The following is a 24,944-nucleotide window of genomic DNA, read 5'->3' as shown; positions in this document are numbered from 1 at the left end:
GGAGAGCACGCGCGGGGCTAAAGAAGCCATAGCCCCGCGACCCTCTCCCAGCTGGAGAAGTGACGCGTGACTATGGCAGCAGCCTCTCCGCTGCGCCTTTCCGCTGCTCCCTGACCTGCTCTTTGGGGCTGGTGGTGGGCTTCCTCCCGCCAGCCCCAAAGCACAGGTCGAAAGGAACCTGAAGCCTGGAGAGCGAGAGGGGTCGGTGTGCACCGACCCCTCTCGCTCTCCAGGCTTCCAAGGTAGCCGCCTGAACGCACCTTAAACGGCACCTTGTTTTAGAGCGGGAAAACAAGAGGGGGAAAATTCTCCCACTCTCTGCGCAGCGCCTCCTGCCACTTCGCTGAAGGGGCGCTGGGCAGAGAGCGGAATAATTTTTTTCCCTTGTTCTCCCCCCTCTAAAACAAGGTGCGTCCTATTGTCCGGTGCGTCCTATGGTGCGAAAAATACGGTATGTACTCTAGCAGGAAGACTTAGGAGTCAGGAGTAGGATGAATTAAGGAACTTGCAGCAGATCTACAATATTCTCACAGTCTTTAGGTATAAAGATGATGCTTCAGGACTGGCAACTAACTGAAACTTGAGTAGGCTAGGATAGTAGAGATCTCAGCTACTTCTATTTTATTCTTTATGGGCATCCTGTTACTGAGTCTCAGAGCTCTTTCCCCCTGCCAGCCAACACACCTGATTGCCCCTTACCTGGGTTCTCAAAGTCTCTGATGATTATGGTGCTTCTGCCTCCTTTTCTCACATCCTGTTGGCCCCACCTGTTGCCATCAGGAAGTGAAGAACGCTGGGTCCTGCGGTTGGAAGAGCATGCCATGCACGTGTCTCTCCCTTTTAATTCACTAATTAATGGAACACTGAAAATATCTTTAAAAACAGTTCCAATACAGGTGCAGACTGGGAAACATCTCTTCTTAAAAGACTTGTTGAAAAGGGAAGATCTTCAGCAAGCACTGAACAGACAATGAAGACAGCTCCCATTTCATACTTAATGGGAGGGAATGCCTAAGGGTAATTCAGTAGGAATTACATCTGAGTAGGCATGGTTAGAAAGGACAGATCCTGATGCTGAGGCTCCAATACTTTGGCCACCTCATGAGAAGAAAAGACTCCCTGGGAAAGACCCTGATGTTGGGAAAGATGGAGGGCACAAGGAGAAGGGGACGACAGAGGACGAGATGGTTGGACAGTGTTTTCGAAGCTACAAACATGAGACTGACCAAGCTGTGGGATCAGTGGAAGACAGGAGTGCCCGGCGCGCTCTGGTCCATGGGGTCACGAAGAGTCGGACACGACTAAACGACTAAACAACAACAGGCATGGTTAGGATTGCTGCCTTAGTCTCATTCCCACTCCGCTCATATTTTACCATCCATATTTGAGCTCCAGCGGGTGTCTGGAGTTAACGCAAGCCCTTTGCACTCTCAAGGTTTTTGGGAAGCTAACTTTAAGGTATCACATTATTTTGTGTGTGTGATGGTGGTGGCGTCAGGGTGAACATCATCATCATCATCATCATCATCATCATCATTTATTTATCTGGCTGGGTTTCCACAGCCACTCTCTGTGGGTGAGCACTCTAGAGCAGAGCTTTCCTAAGTGTGTGTCATGACACTTTAGTGTGTCAGTTGTAGTGTGTATGTGTGTCGTGCGAATGCTCCCCACTCTCCTCCCAGGGCTGGCAAAGGGGTTAGTTTCACCTCCGTCTTGCTAGTAAAACTGAATTACTGTGTCGCGAAATGATGCATGTCTAAAAAAAAAAATGTGTCACCAACATGAAAAGTCTGGAAAGCTCTGCCCTAGAGTTTGTGCAGCAAAAAATACAGCCGGTCTGATTATTGTAGCAAAGTTTCCTTGAGAAGTTACGACTTCCTAAGTCAAAGAAGCTTTTAAGGAGGAACCTTAAAAGTTGGCTTTGTCTTCCACCTGTCCTGGGGATCACAGAAGGTGAGCTGCCTCTGGATGTGGCTGGCTGGAGTATTTATACCATCAGGCATCCTTCCTGGATGACTGAGGTTAAGGTGGTTTGCCTGCCTGTCCTGACCATTTAAATAGATCAATAAAGCCAGAAGAAGAGGCTCATTGAAATTTCTGGAAGGGATACCTTTCAACCTGTTTCAAAGGCACATTTTCTCCATTACTAATCCCCCAAAATAAAGGTGTTTCCATTAGGGGTGTTCCAAAAATTCCCCTGAGACTTTCAGTATGGTTTGGCTACTTCCAAGAGTTGCCACAAATATTTAGATATTATATATCCGAATTATTAATGTTATTAAATCTATTAATATTAAGATATTATATATATTATATTTAGTCTGGAAATGGTTAATATGTGGAAGTATATTTTTAATTGTCTTTTAGATTGTTTTAATCTGTTTTAGAACATTTCTTGGGAGCAGCATATAAATATGATTATGATTATCATGATTATACTTTGTTTTCATTTTTAAATTGTATATATATTTGCTGCCCCGTGGCTCCTTAGGGTGGAAGGATGGGATACATATTCAATCAATTAATCAACCAACCAACCAACAATATATACCCAAGTCATAAGTCACAGGCACAAACTACCAATAGAGTTTCCTGCACCCATTTTGAACCAGAGGGGCTTGAATGAAAAGGTACTGCCCAGGTATTTTTCCAGGTGGTGGTGGTAAATTGCCTGCCATGGTATATCCCTACCCAGACCTGGAATCTGAGGTGTCTTTAGATGAAGACCAAGGAGAGCAGCACTCTCCAGCAGATCTCTCCATGGCCAGCGATCTGGGTTTGGACCTTCCAATCCCAGGGATGGACGTCACCATACTAGCTGCTGGTATTCTCCGTCAGCTCTCAGACTCCTTCTCATCTTCCCCAGAGCCATAGCAGCGGAGGAGGCAGTGAGCCAGACAGGAACTTCAGGCTAGCTACCTGTGAAGCTGCTCAGAAGGAGGGTGAAATGCAGGGGAACATCACAGTTAATTGCCCTGAAGCCACTGCAGGAGGTATGACAAGAGGCTTAAATAAAGGGTCTGCTTCTTATGACTAGAGCTTGAAAGGTGTTTTTTTTTTATTAAAAAAAAACATTAATTGAGGAGACCCCTCTCCTTACCTTACTAAGTACCACTTAAATGCAATGTATATTTTACCTTTATGGCAAATTGCACGTTCTCCCTCTGCTTAAATGGAGCTGACATCAGCTGTTGACAAGGCAAATGATGACTTTTTCCTTTTACTCCTGGGTTGGGCACATAGGAGAAAAATAAGGGACAGTAAAGTTGCTCAGGTCTATTGGATGAAATATTGTTTTGGTGATTCTCCAGGGGATTGCCTTCACATTTATTAAAAACACACAGTCATTTGTTTCATTGAAGCACCATAAAAAATTGTTTTGTTAATGAAGCGCATGTAATGCTAAGACAAACTATGGCTTAGCAGGAATATGTGAACTTGCAGGCCCAGAGCGGATGGTTTGTCAGGAGATGACAAACCATGAGTTAAGGTTTGGACAGCATGCTAAGCCAAACCAATGCTTATACGTTCATAATAAGCTATGGCTTGGCTCAGTGCTACATATGAATTATCTCCCAGTGGTTTAAAATGTGAATCTTCAAAATTTTCATACTGAATTTTAAATTGCTTCAAAACTGCATTTCTCCTGTAATTCAAGCCCACCAAACCACCCTGGCAACACAACTCTTGGTATAATACAATCTTCGCCATCAATTTATAAAACTTGGAGCATTTGCCTCAGAAAGCATGCCAGAGTCTCACTGAAGTACCCACTCCAAAACATCGTACAGAGTTCTAAATATGTTTCTTATGTTTGACCACAATGCTGAGGATTTAAAAAAGAGAAGTCCTCAAGCTAAGGTTTGTTACACATGGCTACAGCTCTCTCTTCCATCTTCGGGAGCCCAAGAGGACACCATGGCAATAGTAAACCTTTGTGCTTTCAAACTGTTTCGGCAGACAAATGTCTTCCCATTGCATGGAGCCCCAGCTTCCCAAGTATAATAACACAGCGCCAAGAGCGAGATGAAGGAAAAGTAAGGAAAAGGATTTCAAAGTGTTCTTTACACAAGACCACTCTCTCATTTTGCCTTTTAGTGAGAACCATATTTTTGGAACACCACAGGAATGCAGCCAAGAGAGAGAGAATGAGAGAATTTTCTCCTCAACCACTGCCCTTACTGTTACACCTTGTACCCTTGGTCTAAATCAGTAGCCAAGCCTGCCGCAACTCAAACCCAAAGTTTTAAATACAGCAACTCTAATGTTCACTGCAGTGCTTATGCAAGGTTTCCCTTATCTCTTGGTGGTACTACGCAGCCCTTGCTCTGCCTTTCCAAAGGTAGGTAAGGAGTCATCAGGCTTTGGGAAGGGGATGTGAGGGCTCTGGCAGGGTCCCAGAGCCCCCACCTCCTTCCTAAAGCTGGGAAAATGCTAACTAGACTTTGGGAATGAGGACCCTGCCAGAGTCCTCACAGCTCCTTCCCAAAGCCCAGTCCCTTGCTCAGCCCCCTTGGCTCAGCGCCCAATGTGTCTGACCCACTCGCACAGCCCTAAATCCACCCCTGTTCTGGTCTAGGGATGGACACCCTTCAGGCTTGTGCTATCAACTTCGTGTTTTTTGCTAGAACCCCGAGGGATCTAGGAAGGCCAGGTGCAGAACAGTGATTTCAGGCAGTGGTGGTGAATGTTCAAGAGCCATGTGAAAAATGATTATGTTTAAATGGCACACTTTCCTGCTTAGCAGGAAATTGTCCTAGTTTGAGGACAATATATCATTTGGAGATCAGGTTGATCTTGCTGCAAGGCTTCTAGCTCTTTTTGCTTTAAATAAATGGGCCTGTGTCAGGCTTCGGGGAATCAGATGTTTCCCACGGAGGCAGCCAAGAATCAGAGAAACGATAAAAGTTCTTACCACGCAATAATTCACAGAGAGTGACGAAGGAATGCAGCCTTCCCAAAATATGGCATTGCTCCAAGTAAAGTCCCACCCCTCCTACGTCCACCCTATTCGTCGTCACTCCTGCATTGGCTAATCTGAGCTTTCTGCCTCTGAGCTCTCTGTTCTAATATCCTCAATGCCTGTCTGGTCTTGGGAGTGTTACGATATTCCGTTCCACCTAAACAGATGTGTGGAGTTGTTGTATGTCACATGTCTGTTTACATTCCAGCACAGCTTGCTGGAAACTTCCATTTTGTGTATAGCTTTTGCTTATGCTGCTTGTTTGGACACAAAGGGGAGAAGACATGTTTTTCTCTTTGTCCTGATGCTGAATAAAATGCCTGTAAATATGCTTTACACAGCCTCTATCTGCCCTTCTGTTGCGAAGAGTTTTATTCTCTGCTGGCTTGTGTGCTCAGCTTCTGAAGGTTTCTGAAGCTTGAGTTGCAGTTGCATGCTGATCCAAGGACCATAGATCGCCCGGCTGCTGGCTGATGGGCTGGAGCCAGCTGGGGGCCTGCCAATTGCCCCCGTCTCCTTGGACGCATCCCAACAGGGAGGGGGTGGGCCAGGAATGCTCTCCAAGGACACTGAGTCTCTCCCCTGGTGCTTCTTCTTCTTCCTGATGTTCCTCTTCCAGTATTTCCCAGCTTCTGCCCTCTCCAACCTCTGAACTATGGCCTTCTGCAAACCACTGTTCTAAATCTATACGGTCCACCTCTTCTCGGGATAGTGCAGGAAGAGGGGCGGCCGTCCCCACCATTCCTCCTCAGTCCAGCCCCTGACAACCTGAGAGCCAGACTTCCTTGAAGCCCCAAAGAGCATTCTGATAAACAGTTGCCTGTCAAAGGTGTGGCATAAAGGCAAAAGATCGGCCCCAGTGCATAGCTGTCAAGCGTTCCTTATTTGGCGGGACAGTCCCTTATCCCAGCGCCATGTCCTGCTGCTGTCCCTTATTGATGATGTCCCTTAAATTTCCCGGGTTTCAAAGGAAGCAGCTCCTCTCCCTCCCTCCCTGCAGGCCAGGGAGGCTCCAACTGTGTTGCTTGGCTGTGTTGCTCACCCAATAATGAGTCTAAGAACGACTGGGGGGGTGGAGCTTGCATGCCTTGTGCCGATCAAATTGGCCGTGTTGCCTGGGGACTCGCCTTTGCTCAGCGCTTCCCAGCGGAGAGGTAACGGTAGTTTTCCTTGCTGCATCCCCTTTGCCAGGTTGCTGCGCTATGGGAACCACCACTTGAGGCTTCATTTGGCTGCTGGTTGACTAAAATCCCTTATTTTGGCTGCTGATCCCTTATTTTCGAGGCTTCTGGTCCCTTATTTTCAAATCTGTAAGTTGACAGCTATGCCCCAGTGTTCCACAGTGAGCGTTTTCTATATTAAGGAAGACACCAGCCCTTTGCTATTCAAAAGCCTTATGCAACATCTCACCGGTCTTGCTACTAACACCACCATGTTTTAAATCAAAAGGCTCTTCAGTGGTTGTAAACAAGTCCAGAGGTTTGGCCATCTGTTTGGTTATGTGATGTTATTTCCTTGCCATCCCTAAACTTGAAGAATTTGTGCCCACACTGTTTGACGTGCAGAAAAAGTCCCCTGTCATATTTGCTTGCGGCTCTATTTAAGTTCATGCCTTGCATTGAGATGTGAACATTTACCTGGCACCTGGTATTTTAGGAGTCTGTGCTGGAGATGCCTATCCTTTTCATTTTGGAGGGGTGGGGGTATTTTTGTAACCTTTTGGTTGTTGCTCTTGGGAAATACTAATTCAGGATAAGGACTTGTATAGAAATAGAAAATCAATCCAGCAGAAAGGAAAATGTTTGAACAGCTCTGGGTCAAACCCATGGCTGTATTTTGATACGTTGCAAGGGTAAATGCTGTTTTAAGTAACTACTTCCCACTCCCCATCAGAAATATTTGCTATCCAAACAAAGCAGGTTTCTGTGTATATCTATACAGTGCTTTTTTCTAAAAAAATGTTTAGGGGTACTCTCATTTTCCTACTCATATTGAAATACTGCCCCCTAATGAGGCCAAACTTAGATTCACAAAATGTTTAGGGGTATGCGTACCCCTGCGTCCCCCCAGAAAAAAAGCACTGTATCTATATGAGACACAGGGGCAGAACTCCACGACACTGCATATAATTTGCGTTGACTAATTAGCATGCATGGGATGTGGGTGGCGCTGTGGGTTAAACCACAGAGCCTAGGACTTGCCAATCAGAAGGTCGGCGGTTCAAATCCCCACGATGGGGTGAGCTCCCGTTGCTGGGTCCCTGCTCCTGCCAACCTAGCGGTTTGAAAGCACGTCAAAGTGCAAGTAGATAAATAGGCACTGCTCCGGCGGAAAGGTAAACGGCATTTCCGTGCGCTGCTCTGGTTCGCCAGAAGTGGCTTAGTCATGCTGGCCACATGACCCAGAAGCTGTATGCCGGCTCCCTCGGCCAATAAAGCGAGATGAGCGCCGCAACCCCAGAGTCAGCCACGACTGGACCTAATAGTCAGGGGTCCCTTTACCTTTAATTAACATGCATAGATGCAAATTTAGATATAATTACTATAATTTAACTAGAAATGCATAATTGTAATTATTATCAATATTATTAACTTTTATTAAATCTCAGAAATACAATGTAATTACAACAAATAGTTAAATAGATACTACTATATATACAGTATGTGTATATTTATCCACATAGAGAAACTTTATCTTATATCTATTCTTCATAAATTTAATTAGAAGAGCTCACTTATCTTTAAAAATTATGTCTCTTGTTTGCTTCTCTCCCTCTAATAAATTCTGTGTGTTTATATTTATTGTTTATTTAATTAATTTATATCCCAATCTTCCTCGCAAAGGAGTCCATGGTGGCCAACATACAGCAATAAAACAAGAAAATGTGGAATAAGTAGCCTCATAGAACTATCACATTTTAGTCTAATTAATGCATGAAGGAGTTAATACCATAGAGCAAGGTTTCCCAAACTTGGGTCTCCAGTAGTTTTGAACTACAATTCCCATCATCCCTGACCATTGGTCCTGCTAACTTGGGATGATGGGAGTTGTAGACCAAAAACAGCTGGAGATCCAAGTTTTTGATCTCCCACAAATTTTGATCTCCCATTTTAATTTCTGTTCCTATTAAACCTAATAGGCACGCTTCCGGTCTTTTGGGGAAAGTATATCTAAATATTTTTTTGAGTTCATTATAAATGGATTCCCAAATTTTTTTTACCTTACCGCAGGTCCACCACATATGGCCCAGACACTATTTTCGGCTCAAGAATCTCATATATGTCCAGGAAATTCCAGACACATGGCAGCTACCACACTAAAGGCCCAGACATCTAGAGGGCAGCTGGGGAGGCTGGAGGGGACAATATGAGCTCAATCAGCCTTCCCCAACCTATTACTGTCTAGATGTTTTGTACCACAGTTCCCATCAGCTCTAGTCAGCACCTGCAGGACACTAGGTGGTGAGAGGCACTGGGGTAGATGAACAAATATGGCAATTCCATCTTTTCCTAGTCACTGAGCGCCACTGATTTAAGAGAGCAGAAATATCTGAGCAGCTGAGGGTGGCTTGTCTTGTATCCCTTCAATAAAACCTGGGAAATGGCTGTTTGTTAGCAGAAGGGACGCCTACAAACAAGCACTTTGTCTACCTGCTGAATGGTGGCAGACTTCCCTTCCTATTTGAAGCCCTGTCTTCCTGAGAATGCAAATCTATAATTTCATCAGAGCCTCCAGGGCTTCGCTTTTCAATAGTGTAATGGCTACTGTTCCCTCAAGGGTGCCCATTAGGTATATATATCACATACCTGCGAAATCTACAATATAGTATATAATAACTATTTTGAACAAACACATCAGTGGCTTAAAAAGAAGAAGAAAAGGAAGCAGGGCCAGGAGCTACTTTGCTAGAAAAAAGGGCTTTATATTTTATATTTGGTAAGTATGAGTTTTTATTATTATTTTTAAAAAAAGGGGGAGAAGGCTGAAAAGTTAATGTGAAGTCAGAAATGAGCACTAAAAATGTTAGAACAGTTTCACACAACCCTGTGCTTATTTTTTACATTTTTATAGCTGCCCCACAAAAAAGAGTTCTCTGGGCAGCTCATAGAGCAAACAACATACAAAATAATAATAATAGAATCATAGAATTGTAGATTAGAAGAAACCATGAGGGTCATCTAGGCTTGTAAAGAATGGATGCTGTTCACACTGTAACTAGGTCTGTGGCCTGTGATTGCTCTACCCAGCAACCAGAAATCTTTCTCTACTGACCAAAATTTTTGGGTTGCCATACGTCCGGATTTTTGCCGATTTTCGGTTATGTCCAGGAAATTCCGGTTATGTCCGGGAAAACCTCAGGAAGCACTTATTTAAATGACCGGTTTATGGAATTTGCTTGCTCTTAGCATTAAGTGGATTCAAAAATGTATAAGGCAAATTAATGGACAAAATTCATGGATGTATGCCCAAAATTGCGGGAGAGGTCATTGGCTGCATATTCAGTTGTTCTTGTTGTTTAGTCGTGTAGTCATGTCTGACTCTTCGTGACCCCATGGACCAGAGCTCGCCAGGCACTCCTGTCTTCCACTGCCTCCCACAGTTTGGTCAAACTCATGGTGGTAGCTTCAAGAACACTGTCCAACCATCTTGTCCTCTGTTGTCCCCTTCTCCTTATGCCCTCCATCTTTCCCAACATCAGGGTCTTTCCCAGGGAGTCTTTTCTTCTCATGATGTGGCCAAAGTATTGGAGCCTCAGCTTCAGGATCTGTCCTTCCAGTGAGCACTCAGGGCTGATTTCCTTAAGAATGGATAGGTTTGATCTTCTTGCAGTCCATGGGATTCTCAAGAGTCTCCTCCAGCACCATAATTCAAAAGTTCTTCGGCGATCAGCCTTCTTTATGGTCCAGCTCTCACTTCCATACATCACTACTGGGAAAAGCATAGCTTTAACTATACGGACCTTTGTTGGCAAGGTGATGTCTCTGCTTTTTAAGATGCTGTCTAGGTTTGTCATTGCCTTTCTCCCCAGAAGCAGGCATCTTTTAATTTTCTGACTGCTGTCAGAAAAGTAAAATCTCTCACTGCCTCCATTTCTTCCCCTTCTATTTGCCAGGAGGTGATGGGACCAGTGGCCATGATCTTCATTTTTTTGATGTTGAGCTTCAGACCATATTTTGCGCTCTCCCCTTTCACCCCCATTAAAAGGTTCTTTAATTCCTCCTCACTTTCTGCCATCAAGGTTGTGTCATCTGCATATCTGAGGTTGTTGAAATTTCTTCCGGCAATCTTAATTCTGGCTTGGGATTCATCCAGCCCAGCCTTTCGCATTATGAATTCTGCATATAAGTTAAATAAGCAGGGAGACAATATACAGCCTTGTCGCATATTCAGTACTGTTTTGTAATGTAAGGTGATTGTGAGCATGAAGACTCTGTTTAGATTTTTAACCTGACCATACAATGATTAGATCTTTTACATTTTAAAAAAAACACCCTCTATTATTGGTTAGAGTTTGTACAATTAAATATATAACAAACACTTTTTTTTTTTAAGCAAGTGAAAACTATTTTGTGCAAAAAAGAGAGAAAGCTTTATTGACAAGCTGACTCCCAATGAGTTTTGGACATTGTTCTTCTGGGGGAAATTCTTTTCTACGGTACCTTCTTTCTTTCAGAGATTTTGAGGCCCTAAATAGGTGAGACTTTAGTGAAACATGACTTCATTAACAGGGCTGCTTCAAAGCCCTTCCACATTCCAATTGTTTGGTGAATATTGAAAGTTTGCTGTGCCACCACATAGGTTTCCAGCAGTTTGTCAGCTGTGACATCGCAAAATGTCAGCATGCATTGAAAAACCAGGACCAGGTGTGTGGTGAAAACACAGTTTGTTTGACTGCATGTGCGAAAACCTAGCGTGGCTAAAGTCTATCATCTATTCAGAGACGGGATGCTAAGTGATGTGTAAAAAAAGTAGCTGCCGAGAAGGCTTTGATCACTGCAAAAATCAAGGGACATTGCAGGGGGAAACCTGGTTGTCTGAACAAGTGGAAGGCTTGTGGCAATAGCCAGGCTAGAAGATTTGATTATGGAGCATCACAAAAAAATAGCTATTAAATGGTAGGCTGACATGTAAGTTAACCGGATCAGGAGTGCCACTAAAATTTTACCTTTCAGTTAGAATGCACCTGAATATCTCAAAAGGAAAAACGTAGGTAAAGAAATATAGTAATCACAAAAGCGGGGATTTGCCTGGCATTCATAATATATATTATCTTGCAAAAACAAGCCATGGAATATACTTATCTAGCATTCTGCCTGAGTGGGGAAGAAGTGGAGAATTTCAATTTAGTGCACAAGGCACATAATCATTTCAAGGACAAAAGGGGGGGATTAGTGGGTTTTCGCTTAAGACCCTGTGTGAAGTCACAGTTAAGTTGCTAGGCTTTGATTGGTTGCCTAGAAGCTAAAACACTATTTAAATTCTTGCAGGGTACTTCCGTGGGTCCTTACCTCAGAGAACTGAGGCACAGAGGCATCAAAAAAACATCACTAATGATTTTAAGATTGTTCACTGCAGCACAGCAAAGAAGGTAAGTGGAACATGCTTTACTTTGAAACAGACGGTTTCTTGCTGAATTTATTTAATTTTGTAAAAGGACAAACAATGTATACATATCAAATATTTCCTACAACCAATACAGTGATCATTTGTATGAGTGCATTGACGTTTAGCAGGTAGCGAAGCTGCTTTTTTAAAAAAAAAAAATCAACAATTTTGCATAGGAAGGTTAACAGCAATTAGCATTCTGTGGTTTACTGGAAGGAGGTAGAGGTACTTTGCAAATTTATCACACAGTTATATGTATCATCAGTTTACATGATCATTTCTACTCAGCAGGCAGAAATCTCAACAGCTGCAGCTTTTCCCAGCAGGGAGAAGTTGTGAAGAGGGATGCTCCCTGTTGAATTTCTGTTTGCTGTAAATGCAGATAAAGGCACAGGAGCCATATTTTTTTTAAAATGTGGCATCCTTGGATAAGGACAGGTTGGTAGGAGATCATCACTATGGCAATAGCAGCCCCTGTGCTATTGTCCATTCAGAAGGTTCCAGGTTCCATCGCTGGCATCGCCATTGAAAAATAAACTTTCTCAAGTAGCAGAACTGGGAGAGATACCTGCTTAGTGCGGACACCACCAGAGCAAGCAATTCTGGATCAGAAGAAGCAATGGTCTTACTTAGGTCTACAATATGTTGTTGTTGTTTCGTCGTTCAGTCGTGTCCAACTCTTCGTGACCCCATGGACCAGAGCACGCCAGGCACTCCTGTCTTCCACTGCCTCCTGCAGTTTGGTCAAACTCATGCATGATATGCACGATATCAAATGCATCATTGCATCTAAAATGTCTCTGGGTTGTTGTTGTTTTAATAAAAATGCAAATAGCATCAGCTGGTGGTGCCGACATTGGGACAGAGGTGAAATGTAACTCTTTTCTCCCTTGCTGTGGTCTTGAGGAAAATCCCTCCTTTGGATGCTGCTCATTGACATCACTCAGAGACTTCCCCTCCAAAGCAAATGCTGGCTTCAGGGGCAGGATTCTCTTCATGACCACAGCAGGGGAGGAAAATGTTAACTTTTCCCACTGTGCGTGCTGCAATGTTGATAATTATCAGGCTCCCCATGATGCTATTTGACTTTAAAAGTAAACACACACACACACACACACACACACACACACACACACAAAGTCTCTGCACATGAAATCCATGTCTAGATTGCATTGGTGGTGCTAGACAGGGGGCAAGCAGCCCCCACAAGCAATGAGCTCATCCCCCACATGCCCTCCATTTCTGAATTCCTACCAGTTCAGATTCAATGTGTTACCATTAGTATAAAGGTAAAGGTAAAGGGACCACTGACCATTAGGTCCAGTTGTGACCGACTCTGAGGTTGCGGTGCTCATCTCGCTTTATTGACCGAGGGAGCCGGCGTACACTTTCTGGGTCATGTGGCCAGCATGACTAAGCCGCTTCTGGCAAACCAGAGCAGCGCACGGAAATGCCGTTTACCTTCCCGCCGGAGCGGTACCTATTTATCTACTTGCACTTTGACATGCTTCCAAACTGCTAGGTTGGCAGGAGCAGGGACCGAGCAACGGGAGCTCACCCCGTCACGGGGATTTGAACCGCCGACCTTCTGATCGGCAAGTCCTAGGCTCTGTGGTTTAACCCACAGCGCCACCCGTGTCCCTTATTACCATTAGTAAACGAAGCCCTTAACTACTTGGGACCAGTTTACCTACAAGATTGCCTTATTTGTTGTTTTTTTTGTCCACCTAGAAATATACTTTGCTCCTGCTGTGCCCTCCAGAATTCCCCCCCCCCATTTGTTTTTTGAGTTTGATTTGATATCCCGCTTTGTCACTACCTGAAGGAGTCTCAAAGCGGCTAACATTCTCCTTCCCCTTCCTCCCCCACAACAAACACTCTGTGAGGTGAGTGGGGCTGAGAGACTTCAGAGAAGTGTGACTGGCCCAAGGTCACCCAGCAGCTGCATGTGGAGGAGCGGAGACGCGAACCCGGTTCACCAGATTACGAGTCTACCGCTCTTAACCACTATACCACGCTGGCTTTCTAATAGGTTTTGAGTGGGGGAGTTACCCAGGTTTAGTGGCAGGAAGCTTACCACATTAAGATGTGGCCATCTGATTCAGTGACTGATACTACAAAGAATGCAAACTTTAGATTTCATTAAAACTTGGTTCATCTCGGGTTCCCCTTTCTAAAGGTTCCTCTGAAGCATCTGCTTACATTTCCATTTGGAACTGTAATGGTTCTAGGGGTTGCTCGTGCGTAAGTTACCGCCACTCTGGGCTAGGTTGCCTGGTTAAACCTTTTCTGTCTGGACAGCCATTCACTTCGTGGCTGTTCAGTCACTAGCAGAATCCGTCTCTTGAACTTCTTCCAGCAAAGAAGTTCTTTGACGCCAAGTCTACGTCTACTTTCCCTGCGCGGAAGTCTTCTGCACAGGGTGGGTGTGGGTAGCGGAGGACCCGTGCTCTCCCCGCTGGGCTCCGGCGAGGAGTCCTGGAGCCCCCTCGCCGATTCCCCCATCTGCCCCCCTTTATCCCTGGTGTTACGCTGATTTCCTTCCCCAGCGGATGAGCTACCTCTCTCCCTGCTGGGCCCTTCTCCAGCATCGCTTGGGAGCCTTGCCTCCGCCTCTGGCTCCGATGTCAGTTCCCTGACAGGAACATATGGACATAGGGAGCTACATTATATGGAATCAGATCCTTGGTCCATCTAGCTCAGTATGGTCCACACTGACTAGCCATGACTATAAGATTTTGGACCAGGGTCTCTCCCTGCCCTGCATGAAGATGCTGGCGATGGAAATTTGGGATGCAGATGTTCAACCACTGATCTGTGGCCCTTTGGGTAATGCTTACCAGCAAAACCCACTTGACTGGCGATTGCTTGTGAATCACCCACCCGTCTGTGGAAACTGTAAAAGCCAAAAATGGTTTGAAAAGAATTTCTCAATAGGTACATTGGTTTAAACCATGCACAATAATTAACTCTTAGCTACTTTCAAAAGAGAACGTTGGTTTCCCCCAGCCCTCCTTTTTAACCATATGGAATAGTGGATTTTCTCATGTGTCTGGAGATTTCCCCTGTAGCTTGCTTGCTTTCTTTCCAGCCACAGAAGGAGAGCATTTTCTCCACCTAAATAGGGATGTCACACTCATGACTGAAGGAAACCCATTATTATGAGTTTTCTGCCTCCCCTGTGGTTTTGCAACGCCTAGAACCCTGTGCTAGCTGGAAAATGTCCAGCTAAGATTGCCCTTTGCTTCATGCAGAATCCTCTAGTCAGCCATAGAAGTTATGATTAACCAACTGATGTGGCTTCTCTGGCCTTGGGTGGCACATCAAGCCCCAGGCCTGGTGTCAATAATTGAGGCCTAGATGTGTACATTTAGTGCTCTGCTGCTTGAGAACAAAAAAAAAAAAGTAAAGCAAAAAACCTCTACCAGCTGCAGCAGTGTTTATTGTTACCCTGCCAGATGTTTTCAGCGTAATTTACACTTTTGGAGGAATGGACAGTGAACATTAATCAGTCCAAAAATTGACTAGGTTTGTTTGTCATCGTGTCACTCTCTCAACACAAGAAAGGAAACCCAGATCCTGGACTTTGCAAGGAAAATGTATTATTACTCAGGCAGTAAAATTATTACTCTGTATCATATTAAGTAGTCTCAATAGGCTTATTGAGGTGAGCAACAAAGAGGATTTTATAGGATTGCATGCAAATACCCTGCACTTGCAACATACAGTTCTCACCCTAATTCCCAACAAATATTCTAGAGAGAGGAAATAACAGATTAGGAGCCCTCACAGTCAGAGCTCAGTTTCAGCCACCCAGGGGGCTCTGTCCTATATATAAACAACATGGCAGAAGCAAGGACTTAATGTAATTGCAAGGGCTACATTTTGCATTCAGCAGACTTCGACATTTCCAGGAATTCTGCCCCTTTTTGGAGTGGCTGGTATATTTTCAGACGGGTAGTGGCTTGTCTCAGAATAGTACTGCCACCTTTCAGTGAGCCCTGGGAGTCTGTGTACACGTAATGATGTGCCAAACTCTGTCCTTTGTTGTCTCTGATTCAAAATATGAGGTAAAAGGCAAAAAAGAGTAAAGGTAAAGGACCCCTGGATGGTTAAGTCCAGTCAAAGGCGACTATGGGATTGTGGCGTTCATCTTGCATTTCAGGCCAAGGGAGCCAGTGTTTGTCCACAGACAGCTTTCCGGGTCATGTGGCCAGCACGACTAAACCGCTTCTGACGCAACGGAACACCATGACAGAAACCAGAGTGCACAGAAATGCCATTTACCTTCCCACTGCAGTGGTGCCTATTTATCTACTTGCACTGGTGTGCTTTCCAACTGCTAAGTTGGCAAAAAAATCAAAATATAAACAATAATAAACCATAAAATAAAATTTTATTTTTCGAAATGAAACAAAGCCTACAGTAAGATGGAAAATAATGTTCATTTTTGTATACGTCCACTTTATTTATATTTGAAAAAATTATCCAGTGTGCCAGTGTGGTGTAGTGGTTAAGAGCGGTAGTCATGTAATCTGGGGAACCGGGTTCGCGTCTCTGCTCCTCCACATGCAGCTGCTGGGTGACCTTGGGCCAGTCACACTTCTTTGAAGTCTCTCAGCCCCACTCACCTCACAGAGTGTTTGTTGTGGGGGAGGAAGGGGAAGGAGATTGTTAGCCGCTTTGAGACTCCTGAAGGGGAGTGAAAGGCGGGATATCAAATCCAAACTCTTCTTCTTCTTCTTCATCCTACTTTTTCTAATTTCAAAGGCTTCGACCAGATCCTCAAAACTAATCTTACATAACACATCTGCTTCTATACTTGCTGCATAGTTGTTCTGTTGGAATTTTTTATATACTTCAACTGAGGGTGCTATTTGCATTCTATGGAAATATTATAATGTCAGTTTTGATTGTTGGTCAATATGAATAATACTTTTTCGTTATTTAGTTATTCCCCCTAATGGTTCACTTGTTGGTTCTTCTGGTATAGCCCTCCTGCCCCAATTCAAGCTATATTAGCCTTCCTTGTATATCTCTGCTATGTAATTAAATACTCAGTGTTAGTAGTGAAATATATAATACACTTTCCATTTCCTCACAGAAAGCAATCTCAAGCATGAAGACTCTGCTTTTGCTGATATATATCATTGGTATAGCCATTGCTTCCCCGGTAAGTATACAAAAGTATACAAAATATGAAAAGTCCTAACAGCAGATAAATAAAAAGATTTAAGGAACGTTCTGAGCTTCTGCTTAGCTTACAAGAGCAGATCTTTCATGACTGACCAGTGTCTTCCACCTTGCTTCCTTTCGCAGCTAAGCTCTGTTGGATGCAATCCAAAATGCTTCAGTCTTCAAACATCTTAAGAGTCCTGCTAACTGCAATACTTGCGTGCTTGAAAATTAGGTGGATGCATAAGTTCTTTGCAGAATATGGACTTAATTCTTTGGGAAACCCAGGAGTTCCATGGTAGCGCCTTTCAACCAGAATGGAAAACCTGTTCATTGTGACATGCTGTTGACATCCATTTGGTGGATTTTGCTATTTCACCGACAATCACAGAATCATAGAGTTGGAAGCAAGTTGGAAAACCATGAGGGTTATATAGTTTTCTCCCTGCAACGCCGGAATCTTATGCCTAATGTGTGGCTCAAACATATGAACCTGAGATAATAATAATAATAATAATAATAATAATAATAATAATAATAATAATTTATTTTTTATACCCCGCCCATCTGGCTGGGTTTCCCCAGCCACTCTGGGCAGCTTCCAACCGAATATGAAAAACAATACAGTGTCAGACATTGAAAACTTCCCTAAACAGGGCCACCTTCAGTTGTAAAAGTCAGATAGTTGTTTATTGCCTTGACAACTGGTGGGAGGGCATTCCACAGGGCAGGTGCCACTACTGAGAAGGTCCTCTGCCTGGTTCCCTGTAACCTCACTTCTCACAGCGAGGAAACCGCCAGAAGGCCCTCGGAACTGGACCTCAGTGTTCAGGCTGGACGATGGGGGTGGAGACGCTCCTTCAGATATACTGGACCGAGGCCATTTAGGGCTTTAAAGGTCAGCACCAACACTTTGACTTGTGCTCGGAAACGTACTGGGAGATTAAGTGTGTCACGCTCTACCGTCTGAGTCACCTCAACTTCTTCAGGTTTTTTTTAAGCTGTGTATCATACGTTGCATTCAAATTGTTTTAATCTTATAGATTGGTTTCCAGGTATGTTGTTGTTGACTGCTACTTGGAGTGTGACTGCAGAACAGCAGGATATAAACAATAGCTGACTAATGGGCTTCCTGGCCCTTCTGCAGTGTATATTTAAAGCGGTATCAAACAGTTATAGTTTCCCTGTCCCTAAGAATACAGGGAACTGTAGCTCCCTCCCAGAGCTACATTCCTCGGAGTGGTTTAACAACCAATTCCTCTTCCCAGGGAACTCTGGGAATTGTAGTTTTCTGAGGGGAATAGGGGCCCCCTAACAACTCTTAGCACCCTTAACAAACTACAATTCCCAGGGTTCTTGTTTTTTTTAAAAAAAGATATTTATTGCAGTTTTACAAAAACATAAGTTTACAAAATGAAAAAAGTCATATAAAAAGAAAAAGATACAAAAAAGAGAACATAGAAAAATACATGAAAAAGAAAAAAGAGCAATAAAAATACAAAAGACAAATAGCTAAAAAAGAATTAAAAACAAATCCGTTTTTTGTAACTTTGAACTCATTAGCTTATTTCCTTGGCCTCCTCACACCTCCCCTTTTCGTATTCCCATTTAAATAATCAAATCAGCAAATCCTTACCCTCTTTCGTTTATCTTAACTCTGTATCTTAACATATTATAACTCTATATTTTCATCCATTATCAATTCATTTTTGCATATTCTTATTAACTTTGTTGCTAATGCCACTTATTTTCAATCCAACATCATTTTAACATTCATTAATTTTACAGTATTTCTGAAGATAGTCTTTAAATTTCTTCCAGTCTTCTTCCACCAACTCTTCTCCCAGGTCTCGGATTCTGCCAGTCATTTCCGCCAATTCCATATAATCCGTCACCTTCATCTGCCACTCTTCCAGGGTGGGTAGCTCTTGTGTCTTCCAATACTTTGCAATAAGTATTCTTGCTGCTGTTGTTGCATACATAAAGAAAGTTCTATCCTTCCCCAATTCCCAGGGTTCTTGGGCTAAAGTGGTATGATGTTGCTTTAAAAGTACAATGCAGATGAGGCCATATACTGCCTTTCTGCTCAGCATCAATAGCGCTTTACAAAAAGAGGCAAGGGTAGTATACAAAATACAACCAATAACGGCAAATATAAAGAAGCCTAAAACAGCAGCAATAAGTTTAATAAAGCCTTTAAAATCTTAATAACAAAAGAAGTTATGATAAAATGGGTAGTCGATTTTGGTTATAATATTGATTATGATAACTGGGTAAAGTTATGGAATGAAGGTGTGAGGTTTACGGCGTGTTCTACTTTAACAGAAAATTTAATGAAAATGATGTACCGGTGGTATATCACTCCGGTTAAACTAGCAAAAATGTACAGAGTGAGTAACAAAGCTTGTTGGAAGTGTAAATTAAAAGATGGTGAATTTTTTCACGTGTGGTGGACATGTGAAAAAAATGAAAACATTCTGGGACATGATTTATAACGAAATGAAAAAAACTTTTTAAATACACTTTCCCAAAGAAACCAGAGGCTTTTTTGCTAGGGATAATAGGGGATGAATAAAGAAAAGAGAATCATAAATTATTTATGTACACCGCGGCCGCCACTAGGATTCTAGTGGCTCAAAAATGGAAAACCCAGGAAATCCCAACTTTAATGGAGTGGCAGACGAAAATGTTTGAATATGTAGAATTGGCGAAAATGACCTACAAGATTCAGAACCAAAAAGTAACAAAGTTTGAAGAGGAGTGGAGTAAATTTGTTGAGTACATACGGAATAATTGTAGAAGCTTAAAGACTATAGAAGGGTTAATATAAATATTGTGACGTGGAAAGAGTGTAAATAAGAATCTATAAGAGAGGATGTTAATTGTGAAAGCTGATGTAGGGAAGGAAGGAAGGAAGCCCGGGTGCGATAATGCGCATGGTAAATAAGTAGACACAAAAATGTTGAATGTAAGAGTATATGCTTTATTTATTTTTGTTTTGAAAAATCAATAAAAAGCATTAAAAAAAATCGGGGGGGGGGCACACACCTTTGCCTAGCGCTAGAAAGGTAGGATTTGTTGGCTCTGGTGAGTTTCATAAATGTCCTGGTACTTAGGAGCAATTAGTGAGTCAATTAGTGTCAACATGGCAGGATTTAAACTGACTATCTCCTCCTTTTTCTGGAGATTCCATATATACCTTTGAATTGACTTAACACACTGATGTTTTATTTTACTTCTGTGTGGCAGATCCAAAGAAGTGGAATTCTATTCAGGAGAGGCTATGAGGGCAATATTAATTCCATCAGTGCAGATAAAGGAGTCTTAAAGACCAGCTCTGCCGTTGCGAATGGGAACCAGCAGAGTGGAGATGAGGGTCACCAGGAAGGAGAAATATTTCTGGATCTCACCAAAGAATATGCCATTGCTGAAGAAGTTTCTACTGTCGATCCTATCCGTTCCCAAGGAGGCTATCTGCACGAAACCGAGAGTCTGCTGCTACATGAGGACGACAGCTTTGTGCAGGCCAAAGGCCACAGTCAGCCCAACACAGAAAAAACCAGGGAGACCTATGTTGAATATCCAACAGAGAAAGAGGTTGACAGCCAGGATGTAGCGCTTCTTAAAACGATTAGCAATGCGGAACAAAATGGCTCGCAGCATTTGAGAGAGAAGAATGCAGTTCATGGTCCAGTGTTGACCACAGGGGGACCCATCGTTTCGGAAGCAGATCTGTTTGCTGGCAAACAGCACATCAAGGATTTCCAGGCCAGCCGTGAGTTTGATGGGAGAAAAAATGTCCCTTATTATCTGAACAGCTACCATTTCAGTGATGAAGGCATGCAAGGAGATGACCCAGGCCATACTGATGAATCTGAGTCTAGTCAGCAGGTGGAGAGCCAGAGCAATTTCAGTCAGCAGCCTGGAGAACCAAATAGTTCAAGTGGTTCAAATGATGAAGAGGTGAAACAGGACAGCACTTCAGGAAACTCTGGAAGCCCAGAGAACTCCAATGGGTCCCCTGACTCCAGCACCTCCAGTGATTCTAGTGACTCCAGCAATTCTAGTGACTCCAGTGATTCTAACAGCTCCAGTGACTCCAGCAGTTCCAGTGATTCTAGTGACTCTAGTGACTCCAGCAGTTCCAGTGACTCTAGTGACTCCAGTGATTCTAGCACCTCCAGTGACTCCAGCAGTTCCGGTGATTCTAGTGACTCTAGTGACTCCAGTGATTCCAGTGACTCCAGTAGTTCCAGTGATTCTAGTGGCTCTAGCAGTTCCAGTGACTCTAGTGACTCCAGCAGTTCCAGTGATTCTAGTGACTCTAGTGACTCCAGTGATTCCAGTGACTCCAGCAGTTCCAGTGATTCTAGTGACTCCAGCAGTTCTAGTGACTCTAGTGACTCCAGCAGTTCCAGTGATTCCAGTGACTCCAACAGTTCCAGTGATTCTAGTGACTCTAGTGACTCCAGTGACTCCAGTGACTCCAGCAGTTCCAATGATTCTAGTGACTCCAGCAGTTCTAGTGACTCTAGTGACTCCAGCAGTTCCAGTGATTCCAGTGACTCCAACAGTTCCAGTGACTCTAGTGACTCCAGTGACTCCAGTGATTCCAATGACTCTAGCAGTTCCAGTGACTCTAGTGACTCCAGTGATTCCAGTGACTCTAGTGACTCCAGTGACTCCAGCAGCTCCAGTGACTCAAGTAATACTTCTGAGTCTAGTGATTCCAGTGACTCTAGTGATTCTAGCAACTCTTCTGACTCCAGTGACTCCAGTGGGCAAAGTGATTCCAGCAGCTCCACTGATTCCACTGATTCTGATAGTTCCAATGACAGCAGCACCTCCAGTGACTAGTGATTCCAATAATTCTAGCACTTCCAAATAAGTGAGAAGTTGCTCAGATAGTACTGGTGCCACCCATAGATATCAGTACTAATAAGGCAAAATGGTAGAATTTGGGACAAAATTGCAATAGGGGGAGTGAATGGGGACAGCAGGTCCTGTAGTACTGAGGCAATATTTTGTGGAGTTCCAAAGCGCCTTTCACAATTGAAATGGCTGCCTTGCTCCACGAGGCACGGAAGGCGAATGTGATGATTCTGTCTAAAGATGAATTTCCAACCATTTCAAATGACGCATGAACCCTGCTCAGTTGTATGAAGGGGCAGTAAAGGAGCTTTGTCATTGTTGTCACGTGGCTTCTTCCAGCTTCCCACGCATTCGGTGCCAACGTTTGCAGCATGGAGCCTGCTGTACTCAGGGGACCTCCTTGCACAATTTAGAACCTTGATTGTGCAGGGACCGTGCATGAGAGGAGCTGGAAGTGACATGTGACAACCGTGGTGGACCTCACAGCCACATTGGACTCGCATATCCCCTTCACATATCCATGAGCAGATTTTGAGTGTCTTCTACCCTGATTGTTCTCTTGACTTGGCCACAGCAAAATGGAGGGCAACCTCTAAAGAAGAAACATTTGCCATCTTTATGAAACTACATTTCTCTAGGGCAGGAGGGAGAAGCATCTCCACCTACCTTTCTGAGCAACCTTCCAGGAGCCACATGTCATTGGTGGGCGGGGCCAGAGGCAAAAGTGGATGGAGCAACGAATGATGATTTCCCTTTTATACAGCAGGCTGGTTTCTACACAGAACTCGCACTCCCCTCCCTATCCTCCATCCACACCAGTGAGAGGATCATCAGTCTCCCAGGACACATCCTAGCCCCCCCAAAATACCCAAGGGTGCAAAGCATGTCTAGTGGTTGAGGAAGTGTAACTGGGCCATGTCATTGCTCACCTCCAGCCTGTCACTATTTTGCGGGAGGGATTCAGTATAATATAATAATAATAATTTATTATTTATACCCCGCCCATCTGGCTGGGTTTCTGCAGCCACTCTGGGTGGCTTCCAGCAAAAAATTAAAATACAATAATTCATCAAATATTAAAAGCTTCCCTAAACAGGGCTGTCTTCAGATGTCTTCTAAAAGTCAGATAGTTGTTTATTTCCTTGACATCTGGTGGGAGTGCATTCCATGTTGGAATCTCCACTCGGCCAAGCTGATAAAGCTCATCTTCCGGCCGAGTCCTTCGGAATCGCCCTCTGACAAACAATTAATGACCTGAGCCTTTGATAAGGCCTCAGGCATATTCCCCCATTCAGCAGAGTTTCCAAGGAGCAGAAGTGATGAGATTTATGGCTACATCGCTATGCTTTATTTCTTACTATGCAGCAAAGAAATATATATCCTCTCTCTATGAAAGCAGAGAGCAACTGAACAAAGGAACAAAGGAACAGAGAAACCAGTATGTCACATCCGTCTCCCTTCTCCCATGAGACTTCCAACAGTCTGGAAGGTCTCTGGAATGTAAACAGAGTCCTGTGACTCTGAGCAGCTACTCAGTGGCAAACAGAAACTAACATCCCACAGGGCAGGCACCACTACCGAGAAGGCCCTCTCCTGGTTCCCTGTAACTTCACTTCTCGCAGGGAGGGAACTGCCAGAAGGCCCTCGGCACTGGACCTTAGTGTCTGGGCAGAACAATGTGGGTGGAGACGCTCCTTCAGGTATACTGGGCTGAGGCCATTTAGGGCTTTAAAGCTCAGCACCAACACTTTGAATTGTGCCCAGAAACGTACTGGGAGCCAATGTAGGTCTTTCAGGACTGGTGTTATGTGGTCTCGGCGTCTTGGCAAGTTTGGGATTCAACGTGCTCCGGTCCTCTTGTGCAACAAGCCAGCTTTGAAAATCACCAGACTTCTTGTGGAAATGAAAGTGATAAGGAAATCCACCAGAAAGTTTGGGAGAACTATGGAGTGGTGGTCAGGCCATATAACCTCCATGCAGACAAGTCAGAATGAATGCTCATTAAACAAATAAATAGTGGGCATTGTATGCAGAAGCCTTTTGCAAACAAATTAGGACACATGCTCAGTGAGCGGTTCATCTGTAGGTACCTGTCAGGCTTCAAGGAATCTGATCCCTCCCCCAGTGGGCAGCCAAGAAGCAGATAATAGGAAGAGTTCTTACCAAGTCCTTTATTCAATATGCCTCTCCATCCCAGTAATGGCGTTTCTCTGAGTAAAGTCCCACCCCCTCCATCTCTCCTATTGTACGTCATCCCTGCGCCGGCTGATCAGTGCTTTCTGCCTCTGAGTTTTCTGTTCTACTACTCTTGATGCACGCCAGGTCCCAGGAGAGCAGGGTCAGGAATGCTTTCTAATGATAACGTGTCAGCCAGCTGCTCCAGCTCTGCTGCTTCCCGCCTTTCTCTTCCGTTATCTCCCAGCTTTTCCCCTCTTCTGTCTTAGAGTCATGACCTTCTGCAAACCACTGTTGTAAATCTATACAGTGGCACCTCGGGTTAAGTACTTAATTCATTCCAGAGGTCTGTTCTTAACCTGAAACTGTTCTTAACCTGAAGCACCACTTTAGCTAATGGGGCCTCCTGTTGCCACCGCGCCACCAAAGCACGATTTCCGTTCTCATCCTGAAGCAAAGTTCTTAACCTGAGGTACTATTTCTGGGTTAGCGGAGTCTGTAACCTGAAGTGTATGTAACCTGAAGCGTATGTAACCCGAGGTTACCACTGTACTAGCCTCCTCTTCTCGAGAAGGTTCAGGAGAAGGAAGGTGGGATGTCTCCACCATACCTCCTCTGAGGTCCAGTCCCTGACAGTACCTCTTAGTGCAGAATGGATGTTGCTCATAAGTTTGTCCTGCCATATATCCCTGCACATTGATACCACCACTGATTCAGGTGGATTTCTATTATCAGGGTAGCTCCTTCAAACAAGCTTTGGACACACACACAGAGAGATCTCCTCCAAATACTACAGAGAGAGGGAAAGGGACCTGCTGGAATGGGACGGCAGACAAATCCCTTACTCTTGTGTTCTCTGTGGTTTTCTGGGGCATTTGTTTTCTTTTTACTTATTTTGGGGATTGTGGCTTCCTTTTTTGAGCTAGGGCGTGGAAACTTGACAACACAACAAAGCTAGTGTGCTGAAGCTGTCAGAAGGAGAAGCCCAGGCTGTGCTGTAAATATCCTGGCAGAAAAGGAACAACAACAAAAAACCCAGCTTCCAACATGCTTCGGAAAAGTAATAATAAAAAATTAAATGTCCAGATTGCAAACTGTGCCTCGAACAAAGGTCTTTTGTAAGCCTCAGTGGCTGCTTTATTCAAAGCTTCTG

At 43.9% G+C, this 24,944-nt stretch overlaps 1 protein-coding gene across 1 annotated transcript; it reads left to right on the top strand.

Moving 5' to 3' along the window:
- Positions 1-2,676: 2,676 nt before the first annotated feature.
- LOC310742737 (uncharacterized protein) lies at positions 2,677-22,384 on the top strand (the record flags this gene model as incomplete). The annotated part of the gene is made up of 4 exons (XM_083572156.1): positions 2,677-2,824; positions 11,452-11,552; positions 16,674-16,742; positions 19,994-22,384. The coding sequence occupies 4 exons, from the start codon at positions 2,677-2,679 to the stop codon at positions 21,599-21,601; spliced, it is 1,926 nt and encodes a 641-aa protein (XP_083428282.1). The 3' UTR covers positions 21,602-22,384.
- Positions 22,385-24,944: the final 2,560 nt, after the last annotated feature.

This window comes from Podarcis filfolensis, assembly GCF_964270895.1.
Source record: "Podarcis filfolensis genome assembly, chromosome: 9".
NCBI classification, from domain to species: domain Eukaryota; kingdom Metazoa; phylum Chordata; class Lepidosauria; order Squamata; family Lacertidae; genus Podarcis; species Podarcis filfolensis.
The sequence above is the reverse complement of the archived record's forward strand: the minus strand, read 5'-3'. Positions and strand labels throughout refer to the sequence as shown.